This window comes from Camelina sativa, chromosome 1, assembly GCF_030686135.1.
Source record: "Camelina sativa cultivar CO46 ecotype springtype chromosome 1, ASM3068613v1".
NCBI lineage: Eukaryota > Viridiplantae > Streptophyta > Magnoliopsida > Brassicales > Brassicaceae > Camelina > Camelina sativa.
The window spans coordinates 12,350,484-12,376,332 of NC_141880.1; the positions used below are offsets into that span (position 1 = coordinate 12,350,484).

The window sequence follows — 25,849 nt, forward strand, 5'->3', positions numbered from 1 at the left end:
TTGTTGAAATAACTTCACATACATAAACTAATAAAAAATATTAAAATTTTATTTTAAAATATAAAATATACAAAATTTTGTATAAAATAGAATTTAACAATATAAAACTTACAAAATAGGTGTCTTTTTCAATATGATTTTATTGCATAATATTTTATCCCAAAAAATTCTTTAAAACAATCACATAAATTATTTTTTATTTAAAAATTATAATATAAATAAAATGAATTGAAACTCGTGCTCAAGCACGAGTCTTATCTAGTTATATAGTTATAAGACAATACAAATTCCTGGACTGATTGCAAAGAGAAGTTTGTGGTTTGTGTTTCTCTCAAACTTGCCTTCTCTGTTGGTTAGTACTCAATTTTTAGTTATTCTGCTCTATTAGGTATCCTGGCTAGTCAATGTTTGCTCTATATGCTAGGTTTCGTTCTTTTTGCTTGTCATTCGGATGGTATTTTGTTGCTAGCCATCTACTAGCTCTCTTCTGCGGTTCTTTTGAGTTGTGGTTTTGGATTTTAGGCATAGTTGTGGAATCGTTTTTCAGCTGTTCTCTTGCGAAGAGGTCACCAGTTTTGATTTTGTAGATGGTTAAAGTTGGGTCGACGAGGGTCTGCGTGTAAGAGCTGTTTGTCCTCTTTGGCTTGTCTCAGGTCCAATCTCAAGATTATCTTCTTTGTCCCTAGTTTGGCTCGCCTTCTTCCGACTGGTTTTGTGCGACTGCATGGTTGTGGTTTCTGTTTCTTTGATTTCGTTCGAGCTTGCTTTCGTTCCTGCTGGTGCTGATGATGCTTTGTTGATGGTGTGCTATCATGGTTTATAGCATTTCCGGTCTAGTTGCTAATCTCCAGCATTTACAGGTTCTATGGAAAAGTTTAGTGAGCTTTTTTATGGATCAGCTGGACAGTTTTAGTGCTTTGGTTTTTGTTTATTACTTAGTGACTTATTTTCTAAGTTGTTAGTCTTTGTATCTTTGCTTCTGGAATTGTATAACTTGTCAGTTTATGTCTCTGAAAGTGTGTAACTTGTTAGCTTATACTTCTCTTGTTTGGGCTTAGTGTTAGGTGATTTTGATGTTTTCAATTTTTTGTATTCAATAGATGTCAGTTCTAATATAAATTCAGATGACAAAAACAAACTTAACCGTATATACAGCCATGACCATATTTTAGCGTAATGCTTCTTAGTGAGACATTTTTTTATTTGTTAAATTTAAACCCATATTTCATCAACCTATTCCACTGAATTTATCACAATTTTAGCCAAGATTAAAGTCGCCGTTTAGAGGTTTTTATTCTTTTTATATTGGCCTAGATTGGTGAAAGCTTTTAAGACTTTTAAAACATTTAAAATTTATAAAAGCATTTTATTTGCCAATCAGACTTTTATAATTTTTTTTTTTTAAGTTTTAACAGCCACTTCTAATTTTTTTTCTTCTTTATTTCCCTTCCTTGTTCAACAAATTTTTAAAGTATTATTTTTTTCTCTCCCAATTATATTTAAAAACTCTCCAAAGAAATATATATATTACATATTTTATTTTTACAAATTAATTATTCTCATTTTTTTCTCTTTCTTTTAAGATCCATTTCAACAATAATTTTATTTTTCATCATCATCATTAATAATGATTTAAAAGAGTTTATGAAATTCATCATTAGAGTAACTTTTAAAACAATACACTCATTAGTGTTTAATAGATTTTTGACTGGTCATATAACTACTCAATATAAAAACATTCAAAACAATTAAAAATCAATCACCAAAAACAAAAAAAAAAACAGAATTTTCAAACAAAATCACATATTTTATTGACATACATTTTTAAAATTTTTATTTATCATTAATAAACTTTATTTTTGTTATTAAATTGTTATGATTTATAATATGACACTAGGGAGGAACCCGCGCTTAAAGCGCGGTATTAAGATTTTAATAACAACTTTTTTTTAACCTGATGATATGTAGCTTTTATGACTTAATATGTAATAATTGACATATTTATATATAGTGTTTTTTCTTTTTTAAAAGTATTAAATGTTTTATCAAATTGTCAAGAATTTTGTGCATTTGCATATATACAGAAGTGTTATTTTACCAAATATAAATAATACTCTCAATGTGAAATATTAATTGAGTCTTTAAAATAAAGTACTAAACTGTAGAAAACATATATTGAAATTCAATAAGTAAATTCCAAAATTTTAAAAGCGTAAGCAATTTCCAATAGTTAAAAAATATATATTATAATGTATTATCTTAGTTACAAAACAAAGATGAGAGTAATACAAAGTTGGATTTCAAGTAGTGGTTAATACAAACATACTAATTTTTATAGACATTCTAAAAGAAAAAATTAACGGCTAACGCCCCATTCTTTACACTTGAGTGCCTGAGCTTTCACCTTATTGCTTGATCACATGGTTTATGTAATAACATTCAGGAAATTCATTCTTGTAAATATATAAAGTGTTTTAAGAAATTTTGCTTTAACATCACACTGAACTTGATTTCATATAAATAATTACATCTTACATAGCCTGGTGATGCTCCAGTCCTTCGAATTCTTGTTTTATGAAGATCTTCGAAGAGTCCAAGGTGTTTTCAAGACATGGTGCACCTATAGACATTTAGAATTTTAGGTGAATTTATTGATTACCTTATGGTGATAATATCAGAAAAACTTATGTTACATACCTTCATATTCTCCAACCCTCATAAACCGCATTACACAGAACACAAGTTCGGATTTGTATATGAGATGGCACCCGCTTGATTGCCATATGGTCCTGAATTGAGAAGCGTAGTTGTCTTTGAGACGACACTTCACAGTCTCACACCTACATGTTTATCAAATCAATAAAAATCTTAACAAAGACAACTTTAAAATGTAACAGTCATAAAGGTAGAGTAAATATCTTTTACCTGCCATTCAACAACATGAGAACAACTTCATTAATATCAATGATACTCGCAGGCCTTCTTCTATCTTCCACATCCATTATACACGCACAAACATCTAATAAAGGAAAAAGACAGAATTTAGGTTTACAAAGTGTTTCTAATCTATTTTTGGTAAAGTGTTAATCATTCTTTTTTATGTGAAGGACCAATACACAAAGTTTCATAAATCCTAAAAAGAATCTAGTTTTCCAAACACAAAGATACCCTTTAACTATATTGATGGATTGTTCCAAAATAAAATAAAATCTATTTAAGAAATTCTTACCGAAAGAGATGGAATGATCTATTCTTCCACGATTTATGTCATCCAAATCCTCGAACCGAAAGTAATTTTTAGGACTTAATGATTCAAGCAGCGTCATTTTAGTTTCACCCGTAAATTTAATCTAATAGGGATGATGAATATTCTTCTCCTCCATGGTTGGATTGATCACTTTGAAATTTCTAATATTGTACCACTCACCATCGTCGATATATTTTGGGAGTTTAGTCACTGTATCAGGTAAATAAGGAGCTTCAATTGTGTCACCCTTCACAGTTTAACAACAATTGTGTAAGAGGTCTTATATACAATAACTGTTAGAATATGATATTTCAGTAAAAATCATTTAACTAACGACACTAACCTTTACATCCACAAGAAGCAGAACTCGTTTGGTAAAGAACTCTCTAACTTTCCAAGAATGTAAGACCTTGGCGTTGATACACCAATTAGTTTTTTCGGGTAGCAGATCAGCAATATAATCGAACTTCATGGTTTTCTCAAATTAGGGTTTTTCTTGATTCTGCTCTGCTATAGAAAAAAAAAAGGGATTTTTGATTTGTAAGAATACAAAGAGTCACGACTAAACATTGTTTGTTTATTAAAAAACTGAAAATCGGATGACAATAGTATAAAATGAAACATTATAGTAGATATTAGATGCTTAAAAGAAAATCATATATTTTCAAAGACTTCTTTGAAACCACATTAAGGGTTTTGTACTGACATTTCCCTTCTTCATCTGTAATCAAAATCTTTAATCTTTTTCTGCTTGTCACTCTAGAAAATGCAACGTATAGTTGTCCATGTGTAAATACGGGCTTGGGTAGATACAATCCAACATGTTCCAACGTCTGACCTTGGTTTTTGTTTATAGTGATCGCAAATGCAAGAGCAACGGGAAACTGACGACACCTCATACGAAAGGGAAACTTGGTATCCGGTGGCGAAACAAACATCCTAGGGATAAGAACTTTATCGTTGACATTTCTTTTACCTGTTAAAATCCTTGCTTCGATAACATTATTAGCCATTTGAGTGAATCAATATCGTTCCATTGCATAAACCTCCCTTATGATCAATATTCCTAAGCAACATGATAGGTGCGCTCTTTTTCAATGTCAGAAAATGGTTAGATAATCCAGAAACTTGAATACTGTTTACGAATTCCTGAGTGTGGATAATATCGTCGTAAGCACTTGTATCGGAAGTCTCAACACTATATGAACTCAAATATTGTGTCTCTTCCCCTAGATATAAAAATATCAAAATGAGAATCCGTTTATACTGGATTTTATTTATATATAAAAAATACTATTTATATACCTGGAATTTGAGAGAGGATATATTGATTTATCTTATTGACATCATAATTCCTTGGACTAAGAATAGCTCTTTTGCATTGGACTAAGAATAGCTCTTTTGCAAAAGAATTTTGCATCAGTCCTTGTTAGAAACGATGTACAGCATATCTCTTTAACAATTGCGTGTATAGGATTATCACATTCTGTAATCAATAAATCATTGGGTATGTCTATTTCGACCTCACCATTGTTAGGCTCGTTGATTTTGTCATCCCCAATGTCGAGAAGCCATTTTGAAAACATAGAGAGATCATTTGCATCCCGACTATTTTTAGCCTTAGGGAGTCTCATATTTTGTGTAAGCTGAAGTACTTTACTACTATTCCAAAGCAAAGATGAGTTTATAGAGGCTAAAATTGTCCCAACTCTACCAGCTTCTGGCACAACCGGTAGAATCTGTCTAAAATCACCCCCCTAAAACAAAAACCTTACCTCCAAAAACCCGATCACATTTCATAATATCTCTCAAACTCCTATCCAACGTTTTGAAACAAAATGTGTTCATCATTGGAGCCTCATCCCATATAATGAGTCATGCTTCTCTAATTAACTCGGCAAGATGAGAATTGACTTCTATTGAACACGTTGTATATTCGTCCACATGGATCGGTATACTAAATCTAGAATGTGCTGTCCTACCACCTTCCATAAGCAAAGCAGCTATACCACTTGACGCAACATTAAGAACAATATCACCTCTAGATCGATTATCAGCACCAAGAATACTCCATAAGAATGTTTTTCCAGTACCACCAAATTCATGAACAAAAATCATACCTCCCTTGTTTCGATTCACAACATTAATAATTTCTAAATATACACTTTTTTGCTCATTGGTTGCCATACGTAATAACCTGTCGTAATTCTTTACTTGTTCATCATGCTTGTAGTTTCTCTCATCTATGAGAAGCCTATTCTCATTATTATCCATCTGATTTAGGCATATTCATAATAGTTGACAAAGAGCTTCCCTTAGACCGCATAATCATTTCAATCTCAGCTAGACATAGGTTTTTTATATGTTCCTGACTTAACATTAGACCTGCATTATAAAGTAGTTTGATTTTAGTTGACATATTTTTTTTATGAATAATAAACGTAAACGTCAGTTTACACCAATATATCTTTATATTACTTTTATATAATTATAAAATAACTATATATGTATCTTGGTTGTTCGTACGATTCCTTTGCAAATATAAAATATCTTCGCACAATATATCTTTTGTAGCGACCCAGAGATCGAGAGGCACTAAAACACTTTTTGAAAGCAACAGTATGGCAAACAACTTCCTTAGAAACGGTCCAAAACACCATGTACTTGTCTCCTTTATAGCTAAAATATATTCTTTGTCGTCATCCAATATTCCCAATGCAAAACTGGCATCTTTAAATTCCTCGTACAGTTTACCTTTAACCGTCTTTAAAAATTCAAAACTTGTGGCTCCTGGAACTGTATTAAGTAAAAATCTCAAGTAATAGGCCTGCCCTATAGCAGGTGGTACATAAGTAACTCTACCTACTGCAAAACTCTTTCTTTTCTTAGATCTTGGTTGCCAGATTCTTTTACTCTTAACCCACACAAACATGTTAGGAAATTCAGCATAAGTGAGACTTCTACCTTCCGGGTATTTTTTTATTGCATTCCATCGAAGCCAACAATTAAGATCCTCTGGCTGAACGCTTCATAACATCTGCGATAGGATCATCTTCGTTGTAAAAAACCAATTCCTGTCCAGGAAGATGAAACATCATATTGTATGCTCTTATATTATCACGAAAGTTGTCACTCCTATCATCATGATTATATAACAACGCCGATAATGTATTTGGTGGACTTTTCAGCTTAGGGAGCTTGACTTTCCCTTTCCCGGGTGGAAAATTAGACACCCGGATTACATGTCATTGTCTAAGAATTAAAACATTTAACAAACCTGATCATCTGTTAAAATCATCTCTAGGGTTGAATCAAGTCGGAGAGATTTTTCTTCCCATAAACACAAGATTCTAACCCGGATTTTCCATTCGTATTTTGAAAGATTCAAACGTGAAACACGATCAGTTGGAGAATTCATGACAATAATATAACCTGTACTTAACAAATTCAACAATTATAATCAAAATTATATTGTCAAACACAATAAAAGCATTGAATGAAGATAAATTTTTAAGAACCTTAAAATATATTCGAGAGTTGGATATCAATCATAAGCTCTGACCAAGGTCTATATATACAACCTTAGAGATTGCTATACATTTCTAAATTCACAATTAATTAATAATATAATAGATAATGGTAAATATATAACACATATATCTCTTATATATGTTAACTTACTTATTTAAACAATACTTATTTACATCCTAATCGTATCGTTTATGTTATTTTTTTATTTTTTATTTTTAAATATAACCAACATATATTCATTTCCATAATTATAATAATTTCCATCTTTATCACCTTAAGTTTATTATAATAAATATACTTATAAAGATAATCATCCACTTAAGTAAGTATGTATAACATATTTATGTATATATTTTTTTGAGATATGTTAATTTTCTTTTTCAAACAGTAGTTATTTCTACCTTTATCATTTCAAATTTGTAAATTTCTTAAAAATCATGGGCTTTATCCTTTGCGAGTTTGATTTTTACAAATGAAGGTATATAATAATACTTTCTTACATGTTCATCGTTTAAATTTACGAAATTATATAAGTTTAAAAATATAAATTTTTATTTTTCATTTATTTATGTATAATTTTTTTAATTATAATAATATAATTTTTAAATATTGTCAAAAACTTTTATAATAAATTTATTCACAAATTAAATATTATCAAAAATTATTAATTAATGATTCTTTTAGACAAAATTAATAAAAAGTGTAATATTTTAAAAGATAAAATATCAATATATTAATAATTATATTATTGTTACATTAAAATAAATAAAAACTAAACCAAAGGAACAAATGTAACAGGAATATTGTAGGGTAAAAAAAAGTGTTTTCTCTTTGAGCTTGGCTTACATATCATCTCTTTATGACACCATACGGATTGATATGGGATTTCATAATAAGTGATTTTTTTGGGTTGAAGAGCTTGTGTATTAAATAAAATCCATTCCGAGAATTTAGTTCTTGTAGTTGTCGAATGAATCACAACATCATCATCACGACCATCGTCATTGTGGTGTTCTTTAGGTATATCCTGTTCAAAATATATATATATATATATATATATATATATATATATATTAAGTAATAATTTAAAACATGGAATTAATTAATCTAATGAAATTCAAACTAAAGAGGAATTAAAAAAAAAATCGATTCCACATACCCGAGAATATACATGGCTATTTACGATTATATTTTTCCTATAAATATGGCAATCCAAGTAAAAATCAAATTATGAGATCAGTAATAAGAGAAAAATACAATCGATATAAGCATTGTGATTATAGAAAATAATTCCTGATATTAATTAGAAACAAAAATTTTGATCGATTCAGCTCGTTCACAATACCTACGTGGAAAATAAGCATAATTATTATACCCTTTTTAAAAAGTGAACGAAGAACAACCAAAGCATTATGATTTATGGATCTTATGTTCAAGAAAAAACTATAAGAACAGGAAAATAAAAAGAATCAGTCGATCAGTCGATTAATTGGCTCATAATAAAACAGTGAATCGGAATACAAATATAAATTTTGAGAACATGATTAAAGATTTAAACGTGAAACCTCAACCAAAAAAACACAATATTATACATTTTTGTAAGGTGAACTAACAACAACCAAAGCTTTATGATTAGTGGATCTTGCTTTCCAAGAAATCACTATACAAACAGGAAAATAAATAGGATCAATCGATGAATTATAAAAATCAGCACAATCGGTATACAAATATAAATTCGAGAACATGATAGTAGAATTTTTGAAATTTATAAAACTATAAGTCGATTAATTGGCTCATAATAAAACAGAGAATAGGAAAACAAAAATAAATTGGCTCATAATAAAACAGAGAATAGGAAAGCATATACTGCCAAATTAAAGTCAAAGTCTCTACAGCCACAAATAATTGCCGTTACCAATCAGGCCATTGTGTTTTGAGTATAAAATTTCAATTTTTATGGTATACTTTTCTAGTCAATTTTTTTTTTATAATTATGTGTGTTATCTAAAATCTTGAAATATGGTATGATTTTCTAGTCAAGAAAACACAAATGACCCAGTTTAAGTAATAAAGTTTTAAGTTTTGACTAATTGTTCTAGATTTTATAGTTTACTACATTATAAACGTACGGCTAAATCCTAGGGACACATAGCAAACTTTAACGAGGCTCGAAGTTCTGAAGTTAAAAAAACCAAAGCAAATTTGAAAATGAAGAACGCTTCTCTCAAGCTGTCACTCTTGGTTTTCATTTTGGTCATCACATCTAGTAAGTTTTTCTTTATTTTGCCTTTTCTTTTGTCACCAGGTGCATTGTAAAGATGTGTTTTTTTTGTACAAGTGATAGAAATAAAAAGTATATTTTGAAGTATTGGTTATTAGTATTTTTGTTTCTAGATGAAGAGTTTAACCTTTAAAGCCATTTTGTTTTATGCAAATGATGGATGAGAAGATCTTGGAGCACAAGCAAGACATTTCACCGAAGTTGATGCTAGTTTTGAAGGTGCCGCCGCAAGTCCAGAGTACGTAAGCATCGGTGACACACTGGGCAAGGCTCTAAGTTGCAAGAGGGACATCGATTGTTACTTCAAATGTCCCGGTCATAAGGGAGGATTCTGCAACGAACGCCTTGGCAGATGTGAATGTTTGTAATATTAATCACATTGCAATCTACTTTATGGATAAAAATTATTCATCAATGATCCTTCATATATATTCCAAGCGCATATTTTTTTTAAAACTTCATTTACGGTTCCATATTAGTCTGCTCAAGTACCTTAGTTTTGACTCACCAATTTGTCTCAAAGAAACTCCTCAAACATTGGATTATAGATTAAAGTTCATGAGAATTGGTCTAAGTGGTGATGACTTAGCAAGATATTGAAGTCCCACCATGGTTCGAGTAACGATATTGGTACCCTCCAAAGAGAGAAGAAGAAGTGTATCCTCTCTGCTTCTACCGCGCGTCGGTGGAAGATGAAAGGCAGAGTAAGCTCTGTTCTAGAACATCAGACTCAAGACTAGTCTGAGGCTGGACTTCCAGTGACCCTCGTTGGAAGCATTAATGGCAGGGTTGGTTTCAACTCTGGCTTCGAACCGGACGCAATAGTCTGGTTTTGGGATCTTACCTTGTCCAACGAGGTCTTCACTCATGTTAATGAGGGTTTAACTACTGCAACAATTTTAGTTTCGACAATTACTAAACAACAAGAACCCCCAACTGTTGACATCACCGCCAAAATCAGTAACCCAAGTGGATGATATAATTATTAGGTTTTGATACGTTATTAGAATTATGGTGTTATTCCTTTTTAATTAGATATAAGGTTTTATATAATTTAATTTTAATACGAGAGATAGGTCGGTTTGTAAGGTTCAATATAAGAACTCTTTTATGCTAATGAGAATTTCAAGCTCCAACAATTAACCTAATTCTCAAAGAGAGAGTTGGATTAAAGGGAGTTTTAGCTAAATCGTTTTCATTATCTTACTTTCAAAAACAATACCTATTACTAGAAAGAAGGCAAAGGCTGCGGCTCATAACAGTCAAAACAGTCTTAGACATTGAGGCAGGCAGATTGTCACACTAATGTTGAAGTTGAAGTTATAACTAAGGCGATATGCACATTTCAATAGGTTATGGAAACTGTAGGCACAAAGAGAATGGAGAGTCTAAGTGACCATGAGATAGAGAATGTCCTAGCTAAAAACAGGTTCAATCGTTTGGGTACCTCGTTATCTGATGGGGAATCACTTCCATGAGATGGTGAAGATTCAGTTAATGCATATGGGTCCGACAGTGGGTCGGAAATGATGGATCATATGACTCCATCCGGGCAGAGACTGTTGCGTGAAAGACCGGTCCAACCTTCCATCAAGGCTAACGTGGAAGATGTAACCGTGGACGTGGAAAATAACGTGGACGTGCCTAATTGTCCTCTTGTGCTTATCTAAGAAGGAAGGGATGATTCGGTTGCCAAATTTACACGACTAATATTGTCGTTAGTGTTTAAAGACTACGGTTATTACTCTGTACCAACTACCAAGAAATAAGTTTTCATTATTAATATACTAGAAGTCATCCCGTGTTATACACGGGTTTAGCCTACATTATTTTTGAATTTTAGTAATTTGAGAAAATTTTAGCTTATTATTTTGCATTAATAACATGATCTTTTAAACATAGTAACATACAATTTTCCTTTTTATAATAGTTTGAAATAAATATATTTTTTAGTTTAATAATGAAGACTAGTAAAAAGCTAAATTTAAAATGAAGAGACTCATATGCATCTATGGAATAAGAAATTTTTTAGCCTGCTTTACCACATAAATATCCAAAAAAAAAAATTGAGATTCTAAAATATAAGAAAAGAACATGTTAGGTAGGGCCTAACATGTTCAACATACTGAATCATGATAGTTTATCTTTTTTTATGATGTAATAGTATTACCACAACCAACACAAGTGAACCCGAATTAAAATAAAACATGGTCCCGCCCATATACCAAGCAAATGAATCTACAAAAAAATTTTGGGGCATATTTTACACCGAAAGTTATAGGGCATATTTTACGCCAAATGTTTTAGGTATTTAATGTAAGGAAAAAAAATTTGGGCATCAAAAATTTTGGGGCATATTTTACACCAAAAGTTTTAGGTATTTTATGTAGGAGAAAAAAAAGTTCAGTTGTTCTTAAACTTCTTTTTTTAAGTTCAAAAAAATTATAAGTTCAAGTATTATATAAGAAAACAGTATATTTACAGATGAAATTTTATTAGTTTTATGTGAAAAACTATCTCATTTTTTGAATTGTTGGTGAATGAACATTGAATTAATGAGTGAATGAGCATTAGATTACACTTGTTGTTAATGAGTTTAAAAAAAATAATGAGTGATTAAGCAATGTAATATTTATTTCATATATATATATATATTTAAATCAACATATAAACATTGAAAAGACAAAGAAATTATGAGCAAGCAAAACGAACATATTTTGGTTTATGGGCATAGAAACTATTTTATTAAATATTTTTTATATTTACTATTTTTATGAGTTTATTTTTCATAGTAAAAATTGTTTTAAAAAATTGGCGTAGAGCATATAAAATTGCGGGACCGGCCCATGGAGATTAGGAAAGGCATACATAAAAACTCAAATGAATAAATCAATTTGTCAAACATTCTCATCTTATTTTTGTCTGTGTAGTATAAATGCTACATAATAACTTAAAAATGTATATAAAAAAAAGTTATTCAAAAATATCTATTGCAATTTGGAAAGACATAAAAATATATTATATTTCATAGGAACCTAATGACTGAAATTTTTTTTTTAAAAGAAGAGTAATTAGGGATTGAATTCTAATTTTATGGAAAACAAATTGGTTAGATCTCTAATGAGGAATAAATAAGTAAGCAATTATCAAATTACTTACATAAAACATCTTACCATTAGATTATATAAGATTAATAGCCAAAATTTAATTTTGAACTAAAAATTTATGAATTTATAAGAGATTTTTGAGAACCCACAATCTAACATAATTTAGAATCTTTTCTTACCCATGAATCATTTATAAGATTGAAACCCAAAAATACATTTTTACATAAATTAGAATATTTTCTTGTCCATGAATCATTCATAAGATTGCAACCCATAATTATAATTTCAAAATAAACTATTTTTGTTTGTTTTTTTTTCTATTATGAAACCACAAACTGATAAATGTTGGCTTTAGATGGGAAGGGTCTACAGTGGAAGAAGAAAGTCTTGAAAATGTTCAGATTTTTTTTTTTTTTTTTTATGGGCCTCTAAAATACAAATGAATTTAGATAATTAGACCCAAACAACAACAAAATACAGGTATCAAATAGAACATGCCAAGTGTCATCTTCATATCAAAAGTTGAGAAAAACCTTCTCATATTATATAAGCCTAAGGCTTCAACCTCAGCGTGAATGGGTGAAAGACTACGACGGAGGTTGGCTGCCCCCATAGTTGGGGGATCCCCTACAGGGGATAGACAATACCACCCGCGACCAGCGTATTGGTCTGACGCTTTCCTGGACTCATCCACAAAACATCTATAACTCGTAACATGTCTATCCACCCCTAAAATATTGTCACTCGCAGGACCCGTTCGGATATCACCATATGGGGATTCTCCCGAAATTTCAGCCTGCGCCGAAGACCAAACCTTGAATTCATCCTCCGCTATCCGCAAAATCGCAAGTGGATTAGTGTCCAAGTTGCTAAAAACTTTATCATTCCATGCCTTCCATATATACCATAAAAGCCAAGGATATAAAATTGCCAAGGAAACCTGCTGAAATCTCTAAAACAAAAAATCCATATTTGCATAAATCGACGATGTAGGAAATAACCCCGGCCCCATTGGAAACGGGGATAATGCCCAAACCTGTCTTGCCGGAGGACACTCAAACAGAACATGATTGATTGTCTCTTCCGACCAGCCACAAAGAGCACACTCAATATCACAACCCATTCCGCGCTTCCGAAGATTCACTGTTGTTGCGACACAGCCAGTGAGAACTTGCCACATAAAATGCCTAAGTTTTGGAGGACACCGAATCTGCCAAAAAAAGGCTTGTAAAGGAATAATATTGGGGCCAGAAACTGTCGTCACAGTGGAACCGACCTTATGCTGCCGCAGAGTATTATATCCTGATTTGACCGTATAAATGCCATTTTTTGTAAGATGCCATCCCAACCTATCCGGTGAGGGATAACTGCCCAAGGGTATAGCCGAAATGATTGCAACATCCTCCGGTACAAAAGTAGCCGAAAGTAAAGCCATATTCCAGGAGTTTGAACTCCTGTCAATGAGGGTATTAACTCGAAGCGAAGGATCGAAAACCGACTCTGTGCGCAGTGCTGGTCTCGGGAGTTGAGCAGGAATCCAAGGATCAGACCATACCGAGATGGAATCACCGGATCCTACCCGTTTAATGAGTCCTTTGTTTATGAGAGAGCGATCAGAAACCATACTCCGCCATCCGTAAGATGAAACAAAATATTATATGATTCTAAAACGTGTAAAAATTAAGGTTTATAAAATTACATAAAAGCTTAATCATAATCATGTATTTAAACTATTTTATTTCTCATCCAAGATATGGTTTTTATTATGATATTTTCTTTTATTATAAAATAGTGTGTGTTTTTTCACTTTAAAGGACGAAAGACAAATTTAATAAAATGTAAGAAAAATGTGTAAAGTACATGTATCAAATATCAGTTATTTATTAGTAAATGTTGTAGAATTTTATATTTTGTATCATCTATATAATATGAGATTTTAATTTTATTAGAAAATAATCTAATTTTGTTTAAGAAAAGAACTTAAGATATAAAAATAGATTTAAAAATATATGTCAATTGTACCAATATTAAGAAGAGAAATATGATTATTTGGAATTATAAATGATATAAATTTGTTTTAGAAGAATAAAATAAAAATAAAAAATGACAGGTGTCACTAAAAGAAAATACCAAATGTGGCAATGTGAGTAAAAGTTAGAAAAAACCTTCTCTTATTATAAGTTATCGGAAAAAAAAAAAAAAATGGTCTAAAGATTACAGTTCATGAGAATTAATGCTAAGGCTTCCGCAATCGAAATGAGACATTTTCAGCCGTAACTGAGAAAGGAGAGGCCTCAAGAACCTATCTGTGAACAGGTTCATCCACTTCCCTCTGCTTTGCTGTATGAAACCTACTGTATATGCCGCGATTATAAGACCAATGCTTCTCCATTTCCTTTCTCTTGCATACTTCTTTAAACCTACTTCAATCCGCTTATAACTCTCGTTTTGATCATCTTCTGTTTCACCCATCAGATCATTCTTAAATTTTATAGCTTCACCGAGACAACGAGCAAGGATAACTCCATCTTCCATGGCTGAGCAACCACCTTGTCCTATATCAGGGGTCATAGGGTGAAGTGCATCCCCTGCAACGCATACGTTATCTTTTGCAATGTTTGCCCAAAGGAGTTCCCACGGAGGTCGATACTTTAACCGAGACATCACCATGCTATCAAGATCAGTGGTTTCCACAACACTCTTGATGTTTTTAGGTAAGTCTCTGATCTTGTTCAGCACAAACTGTTTGATGTTTTCCGGATTTGTCTCCTCGGCTAACAAGCGCAAAGAGAGGCGTCAATGATAATAAAGAGGATATGAACAAAATCTACAGTAAAGTTCCATTTACCTATACTAGTAGAGGTGTGGGTTAGGAACCAGTAGACACTGTTTTGGTCGCAGGGGACAAAACCTGAACGAACACCGTTGCCATAAAACTGAAAGAACCTTTTTCTCAAATCCATGGCCTGTTGGGAAATGTGCGATCCCTCGAATTCCTAACCGGGCAGTTGTAGCCGGACTCTTGAAGCCTAGCCATTTACCTACCACTGAGTTCACTCCATCACACCCTACCAAGACCTAAATGTCGTTCAGAAAAAACCCACAATTCAGTTAACATCACACAGGACAAGTAGTAACTACCTTGGTTTTGTGTACAGTCCCGTCAGAAAGATGAACCATCTTGTAGTACCCAGACAATTCGATATGAACAACCTTAGATAAAAACCTTATGGTCCCTTCAGGTAACTCACTCGCTAGAGTCTCTAACAACATTTTCCTATGTACACATCGAACCTCATATTCTCTAGCAAAACCCATTTCAACAAGGTTATAAAAGTTTTCTTCTTTAATGTTATTATAACATTCATATGTGAATGTGAGTGAAGTCCAGAGGACAAGAACCGTACTCAGATTCTGGTAATAACATCTCTTTAGGAGGATTCTCAGCAGAGATGGATCCGACCATCCATCTACATCAAGACTAAAGATAAGTTCCTTTGCGACATAATTGCAATGAAAATAGTAATTATTAGTTACCCTTGAAGTCGATCATGGTGACTGCGAAGATGCTGTGAGATACCAAGAGCTTCAAGGGCCTTCCAAGCATTGAAATAAAAGGAAAGTGCAAATCCTGTGGCTCTTAGTTTCTCAGAAGATTCAAGCACCGTGCTTCTTATCCCAAGCCTGTGAAACACTTTGGTTAACTTAATTACTCTGTTTCTATAACTCAAAGGCAGATACTTTCACAATTCACACACACACACAATCACCTGTGTAGTCCAAGTGCTGTGGCAAGGCCGGAGATCCCAGCTCCGACGATGATTATATCTTGGGTGTCTGCTGCAGCTTTTGCTTCCATGGTTTTGTCGATAATCTTATGTGTTATAGATTAAAGTAATATGTGGAGGTCGTGGAGTAGGAACGTAGGATGGCTAGTCAAACAAGGCACTTAAGTAGCGGTGGTTACAGTCATAGTTCTCTAAATAATAAAAATCCAAACTTAGTAAAACTTCTATAAATTAATAAAATAAAAATAAATTTTATTAATCAAGATATCAATTTATAAACAGATTATATATTATTGGATTCATAACCTGATTTTAGGACCAACAATTATTAATGATTTTTCCAGATATCAATTTATAAGTATTAATTTAAAACTAGATGATTTTTTAAAAATACCATTTTAGTGGTATTTACAAAAATTATCCTTAAGAATATTAGTATTTAAAATGTTTTCATATTAAAAAAAAAATATTAGTCCTGTTTTTCGAAATTGAAGGTGAAATCCTGTTTTGCAAAATGTTATGGTTCTTTGTAAGAAAATGTCACATACATTATTTTCTCATCACGTTATCTTGTTCACCAATGAGCCTTTGTATCTTTATCAATCCTTTCCTTTCTACTGAGATATGATGATAGTCTTGAAGCAACAAGCTTTTGACTAAGATCCCATTCTGCTTGCTCATTGAGATTTTGAGAAATGAGAATCAATCATTCATGGCTGAGACTGAGACTTCCACAGTTGAAATGAGATTTTTTCATCAGCAACCAAGAAAGAAAAGAGGACAGGAATTTGTCTCTGAACAAGGTCAGCCACTTCCATCCGCTCTGCTGTATGAAACCTACTGTATATGATGTAGTTATAAGATCAATGCTCCTCCATCTCCTTTCCCTAGCATACTTCTTCAAACCATCTTGAATCCGCTTATAACTCTCTTCCTCATCTTCTGTTTCTCCTTTTGGATTCTTAGCTTTCATAGCTTCACCGAGATAACGAGCGAGGATAACTCCGTCCTCCATGGCAGAGGAACCACCTTGTCCAATATCAGGAGTCATTGGGTGAAGTGCATCCCCTGCAACACATACGTTGTCTTTTGCAATGTTTGCCCAAAGGAGTTCCCAAGGGGGTCTATACTTCAGTCGAGACATCACCAAACTATCAAGATCAGCTGTCTCCGCGATACTCTTGATGTTGTCAGGCAAGTCTTTGATCTTGGTCACCACAAACTGTTTGATCTTTTCCCGGTTTTTCTTATCTATAACAAAGTCAAGGAGATGAATCAATAGCGATATGAACAAAGATATATATATATCTACAATAAAAGTTTCATTTACCTATCTCAGTAGAGGTGTGGGTTAGAAACCAGTAGACAGTGTTTTGGTCACATGAGATGAAACCGTAACGAACACCGTTGCCAAAAAACTGAAAGAACCTTCTCCCTAATCCGTGGCCTGTCGGGAAATGAGTGAGCCCAAGGATTGCGAACCGGGGACTTTTAACCGGATTCTTGAAGCCTAGCCACTTACCAACCACTGAATTCACTCCATCACACCCTACCAAAACCTTTCAAAGACCACAAATTCGTTTACATGATCAGCCTAGCTATTTTACACATGAGTCGTCATGACTAAGTAGTTAGTACCTTGGTTTTGAGTATAGTCCCGTCAGAGAGATGAACCATCTTGTAATGTCCGGACAATTCGATGTGAACAAGCTTAGATGAGAACCGTATGGTCCCATCAGGCAATTCACCAGCTAGAGCCTCTAACAACGACTTCCTCTGTACGCAGCGAACCTCATATTCTCTAACAAAACCATTTCAACAAAAGTTATAATAAAGGTTTCTTCTTCTTTGTTTTAGTCAATTGTCCAAAGGAGAAAATAAAAAGATACATACTCAGATTCTGGAAAGAACATTTCTTTAGGAGGATTCCCTGAAGAAATGGGTGTGACCACCCATCTGCATCAAAGGTCAACTAAATAATAAGTTCATAGTTGCTATTAATCGTAACAGTGTTTTAATTATTAGTTACCCTTGGAAACGATCACCCGAGACTACGAACATGCTGAGAGATACCGAGAGCTTCCATGGCCTTCCAAGCATTGAAATATAAGGAGATTGCAAATCCTGTGGCTCTCAGATTCTCAGAAGATTCCAACACTATGCTTCTGATCCCAAGTCTGTAACCACAACTTCGATTAATTAACTTACATGGACTATATAACGTATACTTTTGACACACACGCATACCTATGGAGCCCAAGTGCGGTGGCAAGGCCGGAGATTCCAGCTCTGACGATGATGATATCTTGGGTACTTTCTTCTGCTTCCATAGTTTGTAGAAAGCTCTGATCTTTCGTCCTCTGTTATTAGATTAAAGTCAACATAAGAAACCAACTCAATTCAGTAAAAATCCAAAATTTATATATTATGATAAAAGAGTTCATCATCGTGTAAAGAGTAGACACGCACTTTTGGCGCGTGGAATGAAATAATTACAGACAAAACAAAACACACAAATCTTTAGACCATCAGTGGACCAAATTAGTTTCCATAGTTAAAGACTAAATCATTACATTAAAAAAGAATTTGGATATTTTTAAAAGTCTCAAATCTGTTTGTTTAAAGACACGTCACTTTTGATTAACGTTGAAACTTCAATCTACAAAGTCAATGCAAAGTAGGAGATTTATTTGGGGATGAGTTAGTACAAGTAATTTTTTAATTTTTTACTTTCCTTCCTATGGTGAAAATAGGAAGAAAAAGAAAAGTTATAGAAGATTCTCTACTATTAATATCTAAGGATAAAATGGTATATTCAACTTCACATTTTAAATGATTTGTCAAAAATTTACAAATCTTATATTATTTAATCATAAATTTTAAAAATCTTCTGAATCCACTTTTATTGAATTAATGATTTAAAAATCTATCTTAAAGTCCACTGTCAGATTGGTATCAAATCTCATGATTTTATGTAGGATTTGAAAAAATATTACACTAAATTATATCAACTTACTTGAAATCATCAAAATCATTTAAAATCTCATAAAAACTCAAATCACTTGGAATATTAGATAGATACACATAGGCCTGGACAAAATACCCGGAACCAACCCGAAAAACCCGATCCGAATCCGTATCCGAAATTGTAAAATACCGGAACGTGCTCTAAATCTCTAAATCCAAAAATCCGAACCCGAACCTGATCCGAACCGAAATCCGAACGGGTATTCGAATATACCCATATTTTTAATATATAGTAATAATATATTAGTAATATTTATAATTTTAATAATATAAGTGTCCAAAATATTCAGATTTTTAGATATTTTTGATAATTTGAAGTATTTAAACTGTTTATTAGAAAATTTGGTTAAATACTCTAAATTTTTAGAAATATTGCGTATTATTGAATAATTCGAATTAAATTAGATACTAAAATTTTGAGTTTTTTGAATTTCGGGTAATCCGAATTCGAATCCGAAATACACGAACCAAACCCGATCCAAACCCGAAGTCTAGAAATACCCGAACGGGTCATATATCTCTAAACCCAAAAATCCGAAATATCCAATCCGAACTCAAGCGGGTACCCGAATGCCTAGACTAGATACACTCAATGAAACTTTTGAATTGTGATAGTTACTAAAGATTTCATATTCTGTTTTTATGTAGATTCTTTCCCACTTTTGAGAAATCAAATAACTCTTAATAGTCTTTCAAGTATGTAAATAGGTTTAAAAAGGAAATCTAAAATCTTTTATTACTCACTGTATATTTGATAAAATCTAAAATCTTTTATTAAGAATAGATTGTTTTCCTTGATGGATTTAGTTTGTTTCCTTTGTATCGGGTTTTTCAGTTTAGGTTTGTCTTGCAAATGGGGATCTTCTTCTATCTTTGTATATTTTTAGCTTTTTAGTATCGATCTTTGCTTCCCTCTTTTGGACATTAGACTTTGGGTAAATTTTGTTTTGGCAGGCATAAGTTTGTATTTCACCTGTGTACTCCACAAAATTCTATCAATAAAATTCTAGATTAAAAAAAAAAAAAAAAAAACAGGATTAGACTTGCCAAATTATAAAGATATATATATGCGCACTCGAGCAGTATCAAACTTTCAAGATATTCCAATTTTATAGTAGAAAATTTCCTAAATAGATTGAAAATGAAGAACGTTTCTCTCAAGCTTTCGCTCTTGGTTTTCATTCTGGTCATCACATCTAGGAAGTGTTTTTTTTATCTAAACAAAATGATGAAAAGGTTCAATACAATTTTTCTTACTATTTTATTTTTCATTTAATTTAGTTTTAATATAAAATTTATAATGCATAGAGACATCAATCAAATTTTTTACATTCCATTTAACAAAAAAGTAGTGAGGAACTAATGAAGAGATGATGATGTGTTGCATATGCAAATGATGGAGAAGATGTTGGAGCAGAAGCAAGAGAGCTACGTGGAGCTGATGAGAAGAGGAAACTAGAGGATTTCGCCGGAAGTTCAAGTTACGCCGGCGGCAGTTATACCAACATACCGTGCAAGAAGGACTTCGATTGTCTCTTTACATGTCCCAAAGATGGAATCTGCAATGTTGGCTTAAACAAATGTTGGTGTTTCTAATTTCTAAAAAGTTCATTCTAATCTACTCTTATCAATAAGACTTTATCCATCGATACTTCATAGACTTTATCAAAGACAGAACAAGATTCCCATTTACATTTCAAGACTAATAACCATAAGCTTAAGAAAAAATTAATCTGAAAGCTTTGATTCCACCCAAAAAAACAACAAAACAGTTTTCGTCACTTTTTAAGGTCTACACTTGAGGCCTCTTCTTCCTCTTGCCAGTGATAACCTTGACCATGAAGAGACTGTTTCTTCTTCTCCACTATCATCACTGTCTAGAACAACAATGGATTCAAGTACTGCTGTTTCTTCCAAGACCGAGTGATATGATTATTAGGTTTTGATATGCTATTAGAATTATGGTGTTACTCCTTTTTAATTAGATTTAAGGTTTTATATAGTTTCCTTTTAATAGGAGAGATAGGTCGGTTTGTAAGGTTCTATATAAGAACCCTCTTATGCTAATGAAAATTCAAAACTTCCAACAATTAACCTAATTCTCAAGGAGAGAGTTGGGTTAAAGGGAAGTTAGCTCTTAAATCTCTTGTTCTAGTTTCAATCACGGCTCCAATCACTAGATCAAAGTCGGCTCATAACAAATTGGTATCGGAGCAAGACGATTCAATGGGAAAGACTGGATCCATTCAAGCTCTACTCACAAAACTGCTTGAAGCGATGGAAGCAAAACTGTTTGAAGCGATGGAATCAATGAAAACGGAGCTGAAAGCTGACATTAACAAGATCAACGAGAAGTTAACTCCGATGAAGGCTAACACCAAGGATCTGCAAAAGGCAACAAAGGCACAACAGGCGGCTCTGGAATCCATTGTTGCAGCCCAGCAAGAGGAGAGAGAGCAGACTAAATCAAGGATAGAAGAACTTCGTGAGGAACTTTGTGAAAAACACAAAAAAAACTCCAAGAGAGCTTTATGACAGAAAAAGGAGAAAACACAAAAAAATTTGAAGCTCTTTCGTTAGTTGTGGCTAAAGACGAGATAGATGAAGGAAAAGAAGAAGTCTCTATATCGAAAAGCAAACTAAACAAGGGAACATCTCAAGATAACATAGGTTTGATAAGCGATCAAAGAAGGGTTTCTTCAGGAGGGCCATGGACTAAACGCTCCGTGGGAAGAGAGTGTGGTCACCGCTTGGCTGACGGGGGAGGAGAATGGCCAGTTCGACTAATTGGAGATGTCCAAGAAGAAGAAGAAACAACCAGTTACGTGACATGAGATATTAGAGTGCAAAAAGGAATTGGTTGGAAGAGCTCTAGAGAAAGTGGAAGGGAAGAGGCTGATAGAGTTATGGTGCCACCATCAAGGATGGACTTTCCACCTTACAATGGTACAGCTAACGCAATTGAGTGGTTACAAAAGTGTGAAGATTATTTCGAAGATCAAGGTATCTTCAATGACGATGCAAGAGTTTGCCAAGCAACCTTTGTCTTGACTGGTAAAGCGTATCACTGGCACAACAATTTGAGAAGGTTATTCACGCATAGGCTAGGCTAGGCTGAATTGAAGAGGATTTGTAAAAGTCGTTTTGGAAAGGCCGATGCCGTGAATCCAATTGGAGAGTTATATAATCTACGACATACGGGAACAATTGATGAGTATTGTAACCAGTTTGAGGAATGTTTGGGAAGGCAAACGAGACTAATTGGAGACCAACAACTGTGGCAGTTTTGCGTTGGACTGACAGATAGTTTAAGGAAGGAAGTCGAGTATCTCCGTCCTGAGACCATTTTTAAAGAAATGGAATATGCTCGAGATAATGATTACAAGATCGATAATAACAAGCGGACACGGACGTTTGGAGGACATTTGGCACCAATAGCTCAACACTCGGTCTTGTTCCCTAGGACAAGAAATCGTTAGAGCTCCAAGGGTGGAAAAGACAAGGAAGCTCAGTTGCCCCAACAAACAGAAGAGAAACCGGCTCCTCAACAACTGCTTTAGAAGAAATTGACCACCACAAAAATGGAAGAGCGACGAGCAAAAGGTCTCTGCTTCAATTGTGATGAATTCTTCACCCGAGGGCATGTTTGCAAACCAGTTCTTTTTCAGATCACAGTAGTCAATGATGGTGCTAATCAAGACGACGAACCAATTGAAGAGGAGGACATGCCATGAGCTGAAGCTTGAGGACAAGCTTCAAGTGGAAGATGGGAGTAATGATATGATTATTTAGGTTTTGATATGCTATTAGAATTATGTTGTTATTCCCTTTTAATTAGATTTAAGGTTTTATATAGTTTCCTTTTAATAGGAGAGATAGGTTGGTTTGTAAGGTTCTATATAAGAACCCTCTTATGCTAATGAGAATTCCAAGCTTCCAACAATTAACCTAATTCTCAAAAGAGAGAGTTGGGTTAAAGGGAAGTTAGCTTTTAAATCTCTTGTTCTAATTTCAATCACGGCTCCAATCACTAGATCAATGTCGGCTCATAACACCAAGTTCTCAAACTCACCTCGACTTCTTGCATTTTCATTTTGATTCATTTCCAGTTCTGTTTCAGTTTGCGCATGTACTACCTTGGTTTTGCTAACCTCACTCAACTCTGCAACTCGGTTTTGTCTATTGTTCTCACTCTTTGCAGCAGAAGTTTGAAAACTCGTCAAGGTATCCTTACATGGCTGCTTTAACCCCAGAGAAAGCTTCTTTCCATTTGAATTTGGTTTCTTGTTTTCTTTATAAGCAGCTGAAACTCCATTTGTGAGCTCTTCTTCACCACACAAGTCTTTCTTTTGAGATTGAGGAGGCAAGGCAAGAGATAACTTCTTCCTGCTCGTTTTCATCCCATCATTACCAAATGTGTTCGCCTCGCCAGAACCAATCACAGCTTTTCTCTTCCCATTTCCATCCTCTCGTCGAGCTTTTGCTGCAGTGTCACAATATTCCACTGTCAACTTCAGCTTAATCCCATCGTCATTACCAGCTAAAACACTATTTCTACTTTCACAAGCCTTCTCATCTCCATGATTCTAAAGAAACAAAATCATCATTTAACATAAAAGCTCACTGAAGAATCATATTTTATGAAGAATATATAAGTATAACAAAGTATGTGCTTCTGCATCCATCAGTCTTAACCTTAGCATATTTATCAGTCATCTCTTTTGCCTTATAATCAAAAGTCTGTCTATTGTATTTATACTCCCTGCTTTGTAAACAAAAAAATAAACTTTAAAAGAAACAAAACGCAAAATCTCAGAGAAAATAAATGTCTAACAAAAGAGTAGACTTACTACTTCACACATCAAACCATCATCCGGATTTGGTTCACCAAGTAGCAACCTTATGCTAGTCAAAACTGTTGAGATATTCAATGATGGTTGCCAAGCACCCTATCAGAAAACTATACACAGTTATTACATAACATGAGCATTCATGTATTCCATCACTAATACTGATGAGTATCTACCTTTCAAGTATTCTCTAATAGCCAAGAACTTCAATTTAACAACACAATTGGTGAAACAAAGTCTCTATCTAACCTTGGGAGGGAGATATAGGATGTCAAGAAAAATCCGGCCACTGTTATCCATGTTTGGGTGATAAATCGGAGTAGCAAAGGCCACAATTGGTGGCTGATATGGATATCTGATTTAACAAAATTCACATTAGAACCAACACAAACAAAAAGAGTTTGATAGATTACCTCTCAGGGATTTGAATCTTCACATTGAAGATTCCATTAGCATATATTGTATCTTCAGGACCTTCGATTTCTTGGGAAAACCAAAACCAAACACGACAAAAAAAAAAACTCAAAAACAGGTTAAAGCACAGAGAAGAGGAAGAGATTAATTCAATCACGCGAATTGAAGAAAAGGCTTACGAGCATCGATGGTTGAGAAAGTGGAGAGATCGCCGGAGCCAGCGGCGGCGGAAGAGAGATGTGGAAACGAAGCGCCGTGAGGTGGATCGGAGAGGAGAAGATTTAGCTCTTTGTGCATTTGCATGCTTAACCTCGCTGCTTGAGCCAATGATTGAGAAAAATAAATGTCTTCTTCGTCTTCGTCTCTAGACTCTCTACAGCTTCTGATTAAAAAAAAGATTTGGGGGCAAAAGTGATTTTGGCAATGGCGGGGAAAGATTTTTGGATAAAAAATTCTCAAGTCCCAATAATTTATGGGCCCAAAACTAATTGGCCCAACATTATCAGAAAATAGTATATACATCCAACTTATTCAACTTTAATAAAGTATCCACCTACTTTTTGACCATGTAAAATTACATATTATCCCCTAATCTAACTAAACTCAATTTTAACTCTCATTTGTTGTAAACTAGAGAAACTCAAAGGAGGTTTTCTCTTATCTTATTATTTATGATTCAATAGAACATTACATATATATAGTGAAGGGTAAAGCCCAAGTACATTAGGAAGTCTAAACCGACCTAGACTAAAGGAGGTGGCCGATGGGCCTTATTGTCTTGGACGTACATGGGCCGAGTACGGACCGAGTATGGGCCGGTTATGGTAATCCACCATCCGTGTTTTATAACACTCCCCCTTGGATGACATAACCGTGCAAATGCTAAGTAGGATCTCTGTAATGCGCTTGGGGGTGCTGCCTCATTAAAACCTTACCAGGAAAACCCATTGGGACAAAACCATGGTGAAGGAAAAAGAGTACATCACACATTACTCCCCCTGTTCCAAGCATCCCTAGAAGTCCTTAAGTCTCCGCATTCCAATCTGGTGTGTGAGCTTCTTGAATGTTGATGTCGGTAAAGATTTGGTGAAGAGATCGGCTGAATTTTCGCTAGACTCAACTTGTACCACTTGAACTTCTCCGGCCTTTTGTAGTTCATGTGTGAAGAAGAACTTGGGCACAATATGCTTTGTCCGATCTCCCTTGATGTATCCTTCCTTAAGCTGTGCGATGCAGGCCGTATTATCTTCGTAGATAACCGTAGCTTCCTTATCGTCGGCCATGCCACAATCTGTCCTGATATGTTGAGTCATCAACCTCAACCATACACACTCATGGCTGGCTTCATGCATTGCTAAGATTTCGTCATGATTAGAAGAAGTAGCTGCAATGGTTTACTTCATAGAACGCCACGAAATAGCTTTACCACCGTGTGTAAAGACATAGCCGGTTTGAGACCTAGCATTGTGCGGATCCGATAGATAACCTGCATCAGCAAAACCAACTAAACCTTCTTTGTTATAGTTAGTATAATATAAACCCAAATCAAGCATTCCTTGTAGGTAACGCAACACATGTTTAATATCGTTCCAGTGCCTTTGGGT

The 25,849-nt window shown here is 33.8% G+C and overlaps 5 protein-coding genes and 1 pseudogene across 9 annotated transcripts; 1 reads left to right on the plus strand and 5 right to left on the minus strand.

Annotated features, from left to right (window-relative positions):
- Positions 1 to 5,122: 5,122 nt before the first annotated feature.
- On the minus strand, positions 5,123 to 5,521 carry LOC147949826 (uncharacterized). The gene has a single exon (XM_087510705.1). It carries the CDS (start codon positions 5,519 to 5,521, stop codon positions 5,123 to 5,125), a length of 399 nt encoding a protein of 132 aa, XP_087366831.1.
- A 3,368-nt stretch (positions 5,522 to 8,889) lies between these two features.
- LOC109132229 (defensin-like protein 259) lies at positions 8,890 to 9,490 on the plus strand. Its single transcript, XM_019243530.2, has 2 exons — positions 8,890 to 9,044; positions 9,228 to 9,490. Exons 1-2 carry the CDS (start codon positions 8,987 to 8,989, stop codon positions 9,425 to 9,427), a joined length of 258 nt encoding a protein of 85 aa, XP_019099075.1. The 5' UTR covers positions 8,890 to 8,986; the 3' UTR covers positions 9,428 to 9,490.
- A 4,830-nt stretch (positions 9,491 to 14,320) lies between these two features.
- LOC147949827 (monooxygenase 2 pseudogene) lies at positions 14,321 to 14,836 on the minus strand (annotated as a pseudogene). Its single transcript, XR_015561527.1, has one exon. The product of XR_015561527.1 is annotated as a monooxygenase 2 pseudogene (transcript).
- On the minus strand, positions 14,321 to 16,140 carry LOC104789565 (monooxygenase 3-like). 2 transcript variants are annotated; one of them, XR_015561549.1, is made up of 6 exons: positions 15,937 to 16,135; positions 15,704 to 15,850; positions 15,574 to 15,636; positions 15,308 to 15,470; positions 15,015 to 15,234; positions 14,321 to 14,940 (listed from the first exon to the last, which is right to left on the minus strand). XR_015561549.1 is itself a non-coding variant. In XM_087457726.1 (6 exons), the coding sequence occupies exons 1-5, from the start codon at positions 16,023 to 16,025 to the stop codon at positions 15,020 to 15,022; spliced, it is 687 nt and encodes a 228-aa protein (XP_087313852.1). In that variant the 5' UTR covers positions 16,026 to 16,140; the 3' UTR covers positions 14,321 to 14,940; positions 15,015 to 15,019. The 2 variants fall into 2 exon arrangements, 1 of the variants encoding a protein (XP_087313852.1); XM_087457726.1 differs by having other exon boundaries at positions 15,015 to 15,244; positions 15,937 to 16,140.
- A 319-nt stretch (positions 16,141 to 16,459) lies between these two features.
- On the minus strand, positions 16,460 to 18,475 carry LOC104789570 (monooxygenase 3-like). Of its 3 annotated transcripts, none has more exons than XM_087457715.1 (6): positions 18,202 to 18,475; positions 17,984 to 18,131; positions 17,848 to 17,910; positions 17,593 to 17,755; positions 17,285 to 17,513; positions 16,460 to 17,205 (listed from the first exon to the last, which is right to left on the minus strand). In XM_087457715.1, exons 2-6 carry the CDS (start codon positions 18,052 to 18,054, stop codon positions 16,661 to 16,663), a joined length of 1,071 nt encoding a protein of 356 aa, XP_087313841.1. In that variant the 5' UTR covers positions 18,055 to 18,131; positions 18,202 to 18,475; the 3' UTR covers positions 16,460 to 16,660. The 3 variants fall into 3 exon arrangements, with proteins under 3 accessions (XP_087313841.1, XP_087313845.1, XP_087313834.1); XM_087457719.1 differs by having other exon boundaries at positions 18,014 to 18,131; positions 18,202 to 18,351; XM_087457708.1 differs by lacking the exons at positions 17,984 to 18,131; positions 18,202 to 18,475.
- A 2,116-nt stretch (positions 18,476 to 20,591) lies between these two features.
- Positions 20,592 to 24,767, minus strand: LOC104789577 (putative ubiquitin-conjugating enzyme E2 37). Its single transcript, XM_087510726.1, has 9 exons — positions 24,425 to 24,767; positions 24,245 to 24,314; positions 24,081 to 24,186; positions 23,833 to 23,930; positions 23,677 to 23,749; positions 23,031 to 23,567; positions 22,181 to 22,317; positions 21,243 to 21,366; positions 20,592 to 20,910 (listed from the first exon to the last, which is right to left on the minus strand). Exons 1-9 carry the CDS (start codon positions 24,765 to 24,767, stop codon positions 20,767 to 20,769), a joined length of 1,632 nt encoding a protein of 543 aa, XP_087366852.1. The 3' UTR covers positions 20,592 to 20,766.
- Between the last annotated feature and the right edge of the window lie 1,082 nt (positions 24,768 to 25,849).